We start from the raw sequence: 11,525 nt of genomic DNA on the forward strand, positions 1-11,525 counted from the left end.
CCATTAGCTCTTCGAAAGACATATACTCAGGCTTGCACATGAGTATATTCATGTAATCCTTTCAAGATGAAAGTAACTTTGCAATAGTAATTGCCACTTCGAAGGAGTCATTTTAGCTCAAGCCACCTAAGATTATCTCATTATTTATCATATGCAATCCATGCATATGTACAAGAACTAGACTGTCATATTTTAGCTTGAAATCTAAGTTACTATTGCCCAAAAAATTCTTCCTTCCAAATATGCAGTGATTTGCACTTATTCTCCAAGGCTTCCAAGAGGACATTACCAGTAGCAACCCTGAGTAAAGTTGAACAGGAAATCACTGAGTGTATTAAGGAGCCTTTTCCAAATGTAGTCATCCTCCTCTCATTGAATTCAAACATCACTATTTGTGATGAAAGACTGAGCCTGATAACTAAAGGTTCGTTCACCACAGCCTTTGTGGTAGTAGTGGGCGCAAGACAGGCCTTGGTAGTACATAGGCGACCCTCAAGTCCAAAGAAGGAAAATGAACCTGTGCTGCCATCTCTTAAAGTTGGCGTCCTCAAACCAAGCCAAGCAGTGACTTCCGGATTCATGAATTTCCTTGAATTTGATGTCATCTTGTTTAACCATTGATACCTTGAAAATTGTTGGGTTCTGGCTCCTGGAAGGCGAAATATCTCCTCAAGAATTACATGTCAACTAATTTGTATCCGCAGTAAGAATTGAAATCTCTCAATATTGGATAGAATAGCAAACACCTTAACAACTGCAAAATACAAGAAAGAATGCAGGCCTTTCATTTAAACAATGAGCTCATATTTCTCTTTCAAATGAATGCATGGTTCAAAACGAGCTTTTCCAAAACAACTGAATTGACTGCATAGTTTAACAGTGAACTCAAATACACGAGAAGCTCTCGTTGTCCTAAATATATTAACCACGACTGACTTGGATATCCCAAGATGCAATCAAGTTTCTCGATGAATATACACCTAGGAGACAACTAAGCCTAGCAAAGCACTGCAATTCTTCTTTGAATTTTCAAGCTCATAGAAGCTCCTGGGAACAAAACATCGTATTGATTTGCCCTCTACATGGAGTTTGGTTTTGGACTTGAGTTTGAATTCAAAAGCAACAGATTTCTTTCAGATTTTGGTAGAGAAAATGGTTTTCAATCAACATCAGTGAGAACTCATACAAAATGCATCAGAACATTTTTTAATTCCCAAAGGAGGTTATTTAAAAATGCCTCTAAAACTCAGAGATGATTTCTTTCGGTTGTTGAAACAATGGATTAACATGTTGCAAAAGGACACATACATCGAGTCATTTTAGGCAGTAAAGAAAGTATGCTCAACGGCGATAAGAACCAACCTTCTACTCCATAGTAAGGAAAAGTGCTTAACACTGCTGAGGAATCAGGCAGCTTAACACCCAGCAAAGACACAGTTTAGGCCCAAGAAGGAGTGTCTGGGCAGTTAAATTCAAATATCTCGGCGCAAAATCATTCACAATCGCAAACTGAACTACCGTCACAGCCACTGCCTCAACCCAATTCTGCCAGTCAGCATCTACACTAGTGACTATGTGTTGATTAGACACATCAAATCAAGCACCTAAAAATCTCTCTCTCAAACCCCAAAACCAACCAGAGTTGTGTTTAAACGCCCATAAAAACTAACAACTACATTTCTACTTATTCACCATAAGCACATCACATAGAGGAGAAAAGATAAAAAAACATCATGCAATAATAGTAAGAATAAAATTCAGGCTCTTATCAACTATATTAATTGCATAAACAGAATTAGGAGAAAGAAAACGTGCACGCGCTCACACGCACACACACACAAGCAAACAAAAGTTTAGGCATAGCAAAAGGATATCAATGCAAAGTCCCACCTCATCCCCTGCAAGACAACAAGCATAAAATACCATTTCAAGAACCGTAGAAAGAATTTAAAAACTTCACATTCAAACCAAATTGTATATTCAAAACCAAGGCAAAAAAAAGGAAGCAAGGAAAATAATAAATATCAGAATCTTTTTCGATAAATATCAGAATTCAGAAATTAAAATGTGAAGATGGAAAACAAAATTAGGCCATAAAAATGTCTACATAAAACCCAAACTACGAGTTCAAAGTCTGCAAAATTATAACTAAAAATCCCCAAAATTTTCTATAAAAAACAGTGACACCCAAAAAATGGCCACCAATAAGATAAAAAAAATCTCATAACACCACCAAATATTCTAGAAAAAACATGTAAATTCTCATTTACCAACAAAAAAACCCAAAAAAATCAAAAAAATGAAAAAATTCAGAGAAAATATGATACCGAGTATAACATTGACACCACAAACGTATCGGCGCACAAGCCACGAGACTCCATGAATCTGGTGAGGTTTCAAGTGCCCTAAAATCCCCAATTCGTCAAAATTCAGAGAAACCTCATCTGAATCTCTCGATTGAGCAAAAAAAGCCGCAGCTTTAAGCCTCTGCAAGTAATCCATCAGGGACTGTACTCATGCGTCCGCACGAGGCTGCGCGTGAATATTCGGTCGTTTCTGAGAAGAAAATGTGGCGGGACAGAGAGATAGAGAGAGGTGTTTTCTCATGGCAAAACAATTTCCATGACAGGGAGAAAGCGCGGGATTTTTTATTCGTAAAATAACAATGCAGATGACAGAAATGTCCCTGGTACTTTTTATGATATTTCGATTTTCTAATTAGTTCATAAGATGTGAAATTAGGTGGCTGGATTTATTTCATTGACCATGCTCATACTTCAAAATAAATTTTTTCGAATTTTGTGATACACCCGTACAATCAGACTTCACATCAGATGATTGTAGTATCAAAAGAAAAAAAATTGAGAATTTAGAAAAAATTCGAATTTATAATTTATTGCAATGCATACAAACCAATGATTTAAAAATCGCCGAGTCAAACCGGACTCGCTCGATTTGATTCGAGAATCGATACAGGCCGTGCTGGTTTCAACTCAAAATCGATAACCACCGGGGGTTCCAGAGCAGAACCGCCGGTTCCCTCCCGCGGTTCTCGGTTCTAGCGGTTCCCTTTCGCTGGTTCTCGGTTCTAGCGGTTGTACACGTATACACCGGCACGTGCGCACACGCACGTTTGAGGTTGCCCCAATGTTTTCACACATATGATATAATTCATATTACATGCGTATTTATATACCAAAGTTGAAAACCCATTTTTCGATATGACATAATTCTCAAACATCATTAAATGAAAAGGAAATGTAAATATATTCTATTAATCAGCGAATTATAACCACATGTAGTGAGGTGACGTGGTGGTTATGTCACTTGCTTATTTACTTCACATCCCAAGGTCGAATCTCCCCTTGGGTGTTGGAGTTGTTATGGTAGGTATTTATGTAAATAATATAAAAAGCATAAAAAAATGAAAAATAAAAAAATTAATTTTTTACATATCAGTTAATTTTTGTTGTATATAGTGGTATAATTATTTTTGTAAATAATATGAAAGGCATAAAAAAATAAAAAATAAAAAGTTTATTCTATTTGAAATCTCTATCTTTCTACTGACAATCTCTTTCACATAATTTATTATAGAAACCTAAAAAAATATGTTTTTAAAAAATTGAAATGTTACTTCCAAAATATGTACGCATTTTATTAATTTTTACATTGATAACCAAATCTTTTATTTTATTTGTTAATTTTTACATTATAAATCATGTAATGTACTATTTTTCTTACATTTGTCAATAATACATTTTAAATTAGATAATATTATAAAATATTTTTAATTTGTTATTATTTATCTAATCAAATAATTATAAAATGTAAACTAATAATTATAATTTCAGTATATAATATTATAATTAGTTAGGTTGTAATATTTTTGGATTATAGTTAGTTAGGTTGTAATAATTTGGGTTTTTTTAGCGGATTAGGGTTTTTTTGCCAAAACGAGATTTTAATGGCCATTCTTTCATTGATTTAGTCTATTCTTTATTATAGTCCATGTATAATTATATATTTTATCCATGATAATGCTATGATTTTTTTTTTTATGTGATGTAAATTTAATACTTAAGTTTATACTGGGAAAGAACATCTCAGTATTCACAAATTGATGAAAAAACTGAAAGTTAATAATGTAGCACCAGCATTTATTATTGGATTCCTAAAAAACAACATTTATAATGAATTTTAATAATTTTTTTGGATTTTTTTGAAGCTTTAATCCGACCGATTCAATCGATTCTCTATCCGAATCGGTTTTTGCGGTGCTCGATCAGGGTCACCGATCCGTTTTTTAAATCATTGATCCAAACAGATATATCAGGCAAATAAAAATTTCCTCTCATATTTTAATAGACATCCAAACAATCTACCAACATAGTAAAATAAAACGATAATGTTTCTCATCCGAGGAAGAAAAAATTTACATTTTTTTCAATGTGTTTTTCTTTGACATCCAAACTGGGCCCTAGTTTTTTAGAGTGAGAAAGAGAGAAAGAGTGCGGTTTGTATAGGGCCTAGGCTCTAAACAATCAAATTAGAGATACCTTCAAATATTATCAAGAAATGTGGTTTCAATACTGAAAATATTTGTGATCGCCTTAACATATATTTTTATTTTTATTTATAAAGTTCAAAGCTTCAAGAATAGTGTAGATCGACATATCTATGAAAACTTGAAAATCTTAAAAATTAACGGTCCCAAAATACGTTGCAAAATACACTATTTTCAAAACTTAAAATCCATTTTTTTCTCATGTCCACACATCTTTATGTCAAGATGATCATGAAAGAAAGACCTATGTGATATTTTGTCGGGGAAATACAATTTTTTTTTAATAATAATAACTTCTTATAATTTTGGCAACAAGATCACTCACAGATGGTCTTATTACAAACAATAGAAATTCCAAAATAAATAACATATCAATAAAATAAATCTCAACTACTTGATGTCATTCATACAACCTAATACTGTGCTTGAGAATATAAAATAAAAGAACTTAACAAATAAAACAAAAGATGCCAGAGATTACCTCAACCAAGCTTTTTACACCCCACATCGAGTCACCACATCCAATGGTGCGGGATCAGTGGTATAGCTTCAATCTCAAACCGGGATAGCTATGTTCGGCCAAACTAGGTAACCACCCCTAAAAATCTCTACTAAAGACTTTAACCTACAAATTTAATTTAGGTCTAGAGAGGACAGAGAGTACCACCTAAAATTTGGATAGAGAAAATTAGAGAGAGAAAGATGGAGGAAGAGAGAGTGGGCGTGCCCCTCTAAGAGAGAGAGGTGAGAGAGAGAAAATGTGGAAGAGAGAGGTTGAATAGAGATTAGGAGAGAGCACCCCTATTTATAGTGAATATTTAAGTTTAAGATTTCTTAGGGTTTTTTCATAGTTTGCCTCTTTCATGAGATTGAATCTAGACCGTTGATCAAGGTGACTTGTGGGGAGAGAGTTCTGAGCCATCCATTTTATAAATGGGCCATCAATATTATTAAAGAAGCTTGAATTATTATCTCCATTTCCTTAAACTATTTTCCCATCAATATATTTAAATAAAATAAATATCATGCATTATATAAAATTGCATGATCCATGTCACATATTACATAAGGATTTGTCAAATATTATCAAGTAAATAAATACTACCAAATATAAATAAGATAAGATCAATATTTAATATCAATTCAAATTAACCATATCTCGTTAAAACAAACTTGTTATAAAACAGATAAAGCCATGGTCAATATTTCCCTTCCAAGTTTTGACCACATGCCATAAATCAAACTTACATTATCTTAAAAACTTAAACATAAAGTAAACAAGAGAATCCAAAGAGGGTGGGGTGCGCCACCCTTTTGTGGCACATGGGGGCCCCTACCCACATGCCACATGGTGGCCCATGTGCATTATGACCCCCATGAAACTTTTATAAAAATATATTATTTTAAAATTGAATAAAATAATTTAAAATATATATTTGAATTTTTATAACTCTATAAGAACAATAACTATATTTTTATAAGTCAAAAAATTATAAATAAAATATTAAGAGATTCATAAAAATTTAAATAATGAAACTAAAACCCTTTCAATAATAAAATAAATACAATTAAATTAATATGATGGGAAAAAAATCCATATAGTTTTAGGAATCTAATCTATAATGATGGGGTACTCCATCTTCAACTGTGGATTACAGACTACACTAGCTTTATCGAACCGACCTAGAGTTTCCCATGACCTAGAGTCTAAGTAGGGGCTCATTAGCGGGTCACCAAAGTCAGGTCGATGAATCAAGGGGTCGCAATCTCAGTCTTTGGATTACAGGTCCTCCCCTAGAGACGAGTCAAGGTCACCACGACCTGATGCGACCACAACTCTATGGCGCATAAGGGTATCTCTCACACATGTATACGCTTCACTCAAAAGTAGATATCTTGCTTTCCAAAACGATCTATCAATATGAATGCCATGTGATGGAATATAGATGAGGTTTTGGCCCTGGTCTCAGTAGGCCTACCATCACACACACAGGTCACACAGTCCCTCAACTCACTCATCTAGGCATCAGCTCCGACCTCATCAAGGGCTAACCCAAAAACGCTCATTGGTTAATTCTTTATGCCTAGGTATCTTAGGTTTTCCAACTGACTGGTCTAGATCAATAAACACAGTTCGGTATAAGCAAACATCATTTGCTTAGTATGGTCTTCGAGGGACCATACTCCCACTGAGTTTATGTTTCACTAGAATAAAAGTATTTCAATATACACTCATAAGACCTTCAAATGCCGTATAAGCCGAACAGATCAATTTGAGGATATTTGGGCATCAAAATAACCTCTTATAGTGATATTTTTGTGGTAGGCTCCAATATGATTGTTTAGAGCCTCAGCTCTGGATGAAGTTTTTAGATAAAGAGAATTGAGTTGTTATTGATAGTTGCCTCGGCAAAAGTTGCCTTTGATTTCTACAATGTCGGCTGGGAAGTGAAGTGGAGCATCATCCCACTTATTGGGGAAGTTCTTATCCTACTCCTTTCAATTTTGCCGTGATTTACAATTCGCCGAGTCACAATATATATAGCTTTTGTAGTGAAAAACACCATTGCATTGTTAAAATGGGAAGAAAAGGGTAAAAGCCAAAAAAGATGAAAAGTAATAAGGAAAAAAAGCTGATTTTTTGTTTTTAGATTTTAAGAAACAATGACATTTTTTCAAATATTATGGACGTTATTATTGTTATTTTGAAAATAATGGCGGTTATATTCCTTCTCCATGTACCATTTTATATAAATAATATATAGTATAAAATAAGACCTGAAATTGCTTCCATGAGACCATATTATAAGAGCTATTTAGTGGAAAAAAATATAAGAGAAACAAAATGGTTACTTAGTCCTGTTTTTTACCATCCTCCTTAGTACCTCTAAATATGGCAACATGCCTGTCTTTCTTCTTTTCTTTTCTTTTTCTTTAGTGTCACGTGATAATAGGTTCATCCCCGTTAGTACCTCCAAATATGGCAACATGCCTGTCTTCTTTTTTTTATACTAAGTGTCGCATGGCAATAGGTTGCTCCGTTGTCAAAATATAATAGCTATCATTTCCACGTTAACGTCTGATTTTTCGTACAACTTTTCCTTGAATTCATGTAGTTGATATGGGAATCCGGTCATGTCGATTCCAGTAAATCCGTAAATCCTTTGAATTCGTGTGAGTCGACATGAGAATGGGTTGATTTTTTGTATAACTACATCGTACCTCGTTTTTTTCAAAAATAAGAGAATTTAACTACGCTAATGTCACCACAACAACAATCATGAAGCCCCACGTCCCATTCATACGTCACTAAGTTCTACATTGGTCCTCGTATCTTTTATAAATATAAAATCCTTTTTAATTTTTCGATGTGGAACAATTCCCACTATAGCACAAACTTATTAGCATGCAATGGGCTTAGTGTATTATCGTTCAGAGAGTTATAACTGAAACCGGAGGAGATAGAAGCCCCATGGGAAAAACTTGTTGGAAATGTGGCCTATCAGGGCTTTTTTCTCCTGAAAATTTATTTTTTTCAATAATGGTACAAAAGCCATATTGAAGTATATGTGAAATCCCATGTGGCTAACATGAAGCAATGCCATATACATGGATCTACTTTTTAGTTTTAATATGATGTATTACTGGAGGGAAAACCAGTGGTGTGTTTGGATTCTTTATAAATTGCGACGATGCTTAGATGATATCCTGTTATATGAGTCATCAGTGAACTAGTAACATGTTTAGCTCATTACATAGGGTTAACAATTTGGTGACAACTTGTTAATTCTAATTAGTTGCACTTAAGGAGATTAATACAGGAGTTACACTTGGATCCCAACTCTTATAAATCATGAATGTGAGAGTTACAAAATAAATGTGTTATCTATAAAACGAGGTTAACCCTTATCGAAAAGATAGAGATAAAATAATAAAAAATAGAGATGAAAAGTGAAGGAGATTCACCAAGAGAACTCTCAAGGTAGCCTGTCACCGAATGACTTGGTCTATAGATTTTGGTATGGAACTTTAAGTCCCTCATGTAATTTAAAGACAAATCCGAGTAAGTTGTTTATCAAAATTATTTATATATTTATTTTATTTTTATTTATTGTGAGTAATAATAGTATCAGAGCGAGGTTGTGAGATGTGAAGAGCTTGGGTTATCATAGTGGCTCTACTCTTGTGGCCTGCCAGATGGTTTGAAAGATCTCTTGAGTTTTCTAGCGGTGCTAATTTTTATTGTCATCGAGTTCATTTTTTGTTCATTTTGTAGCATCTCAAGCTTTCTTTGCAATGCTACATGCTCTGTTTTGATACGAAATGAAACAACGCGTTTCTGGTAGACTTTTTATTTTTCTATGCCCAAAACATCTGCATCAACCCATGCATCTTTCTATAGTGAACCATCTCTAACTGAGACACATTTCATAGAGGATTTGTCGTGTTTAGTTTTTCTAACTGCTTCGTCGTGTATATTTGCTCGAGCTTGTCTCTAGCATTATCCCTTAGTTTTTTTTGGCCATTCCCATGATCCTTGTAATGAAACATAAATTGGTTGGTAGAAACAAAATTGTCAGCCAATTCTCTTTGTACAATGAGCTATTCCAAAAATGAATTTACTGATTGGGAATATATTTTTGGAAAGTTACAAGCCTCCAAAGCCCAGTGCTGTGAAGATATTTGACCAAAATGCAAGATGATTTGCAAGGATCCATTTTACTGTATCGGGGTGAATTTTAGGTGGAATGGGTTTTCATTCTTTAAAGAAAAGAGTTGGTATTTTCCACTGATATGCTTGCATTCTCTTGTTTTCCTTTTATGACATGTTTGTTGCTATTTGGTAAGGGAGATAAACCTATTCCAGAACAAATGATTTTTTTGGCCTTTGAGTGTAAGGCGCCTTTGATTTCTTTAGTCACATATTACAAAAAAAAATTGGTAAGTTTGAATATGAATTTTTTTTTATTGTGGTAGGTTTCAATTATAAAGCATTTGTGGTAAGTTCTTTATTGCTTTAAATTGGAATTTAACAGGTTTCAATTATAAAGCTTTTGTGATAAGTTATTTATTGCCTTAAATTATAAATTTATTAACATTTTATTTTATCTTAATAGCATGAAATGAATGCAAATCAATATGCAGTCATATTTTGGAATTTAAGTTGCTCTTTCTGTCTACCCAAGGATACGCAAGTCTCTATCTCTCACTCTTCATTATTTAAAAATAAATAAATTATAGACAAATGTTGGAATACATTCCTATTTATTTCCAACATGGCCTTCTAGCAATTATACATATTATGATAAGACAAATACTAATTATCAATTTTATTTAAAGAGATACTTGATTTGAAAGTTTTCATGGCGATCAATGATTATGAATATTTAAAGTTCAACAATATATGTATATTTGTGCTAAGATTTTTTTTTCCCCTTTCTTTCTACAAGCATTAATAATATTTTGTTTAGATTGATAATGTTGTTTATTATTTTTAACCAAGTTGTGACTTACTTTTCGGTATTTTTTTTTGCTTAGTATTCTTTCGTTTATCTAGAAAACTAAATTTGTACTCATAAGGATGTGATGCTGAGCTATTATTTGTCAATGAAATGTAATTATCATTGACATTTTATCAAGTTTTGTGTATGTCCAGATAACATTAAAAATATTTAACGATGTATCATGTTAGATTGAATTATCATATTGGTGATATCTGTTCATTTGACAGGAGGAGTAAATCATCATTTACCAAATTAGAATTGAATTTGTTAGCTCTATGATTATAAACACACATTAAGAAAGTGAGAGCAATTACTGATCTAGCATGCTAGACTATATTGAACTATTTTTTGTTATTATGATGACAACCAAATATTGAGAATAATGGGAGCCATTATTGAATAGTTTGATAACATTATCGATTTGAAACTTATTGAACCTACAAACCAGAAATGATATTATATTTCCTTCTTTTATTATTGTTAAGGTTGAGACCACTTAAATATTTATTTTATGTATATAATAATACTAACAAATTTGTTAGATTATTATTGTTTTTATTATTTTGACCAATGATCCGAATCTGAGCTTTGAACTTAAAAACCATTGGTCGATGACAAATTTAAGAAATAGGCAGAAACAATAAGTTTTTTTCTCTTAGCTACAAGATAGACGTAAAAAAAATTCAACGTGTTGGTGAATAATTGGTAAGGTATATGATAAATCCAATACAGGTAGCATGAGGCAATGCCATATACAAAGCCATTGAGGTCAAAAAATCCAAGTGTGGTGTTTGACCACATTGGCAGTGTACATGTGAAATCACATGCAAGTAGCATGAGGCAATGCCAAATATAAAGCTGTCGAGGTTAGGAAATCTAAAAGTGGCGTGTGACTACACTGGTTGGGTATATGAAAAAAATCCCATATAAAAAGCATGAGGTAATGCCATCTACAAGATGTTAAAGGGCCTAAAAGATATTAAAGAGCCTACAAGATGTTAAAAGGCATTCAGGCCAAGCGGGAGTTGTTGGAAATGTGGCCTATCAGGCTATTTTTCTCCCAAAAATTTATTTTTTCAATAATTGAAAAAAAATCATATTAAAGTATATGTTAAATCTCATGTGGTTAACATGAGACAATGCCATATACATAGATCGATTTTTTAGTTTTAATAGGATGTATTTCTACATATGTGGTTTAGATGTATAAAGCATCCATCTTTAAGATGGATGCAAATATATGGTCCATCCAAAAACAATTGAAACTTATGATTCAAATATTTTATTAATATAATTATTATTTTTAGATTTTAAAATTTATTTATTTTTATATTCATGATTTCAATATTAGAGATTATGTATTATTAAAAATTAAGTAAAACAATCCATCTAAAAAATAGATTTATTAAGAGGCCCGTATTTCTACATGTGCAGACTTAACCCGCATGCTAACA

General features: G+C 32.8%; 1 protein-coding gene across 9 annotated transcripts in view; it reads right to left on the minus strand.

The window, feature by feature from the left end:
• Nucleotides 1-2,574, minus strand: part of ASG3 (SNF2 domain-containing protein / helicase domain-containing protein) — a 28,838-nt gene extending 26,264 nt beyond the window's left edge. For 8 of the 9 annotated variants that reach the window (XR_016047989.1, XR_016047990.1, XM_088856253.1 and 5 more), the window contains exon 1: nucleotides 2,328-2,574. Coding sequence is in view for 7 of the 9 variants with exons in the window: in XM_088856253.1 (XP_088712379.1) it covers nucleotides 2,328-2,502 (175 nt within the window). In the remaining 2 variants the exon portion in view is untranslated. Of the gene's footprint in view, nucleotides 1-1,890; nucleotides 1,899-2,327 lie in introns of all 9 variants that reach the window. The other variant, XM_088856258.1, reaches the window with a different exon arrangement.
• Nucleotides 2,575-11,525: the final 8,951 nt, after the last annotated feature.

The sequence above is a fragment of the Amborella trichopoda genome, chromosome 13 (genome assembly GCF_054954075.1).
Source record: "Amborella trichopoda isolate Santa Cruz 75 chromosome 13, AtrichopodaSantaCruz75HAP2 v2.0, whole genome shotgun sequence".
Taxonomy (NCBI): domain Eukaryota; kingdom Viridiplantae; phylum Streptophyta; class Magnoliopsida; order Amborellales; family Amborellaceae; genus Amborella; species Amborella trichopoda.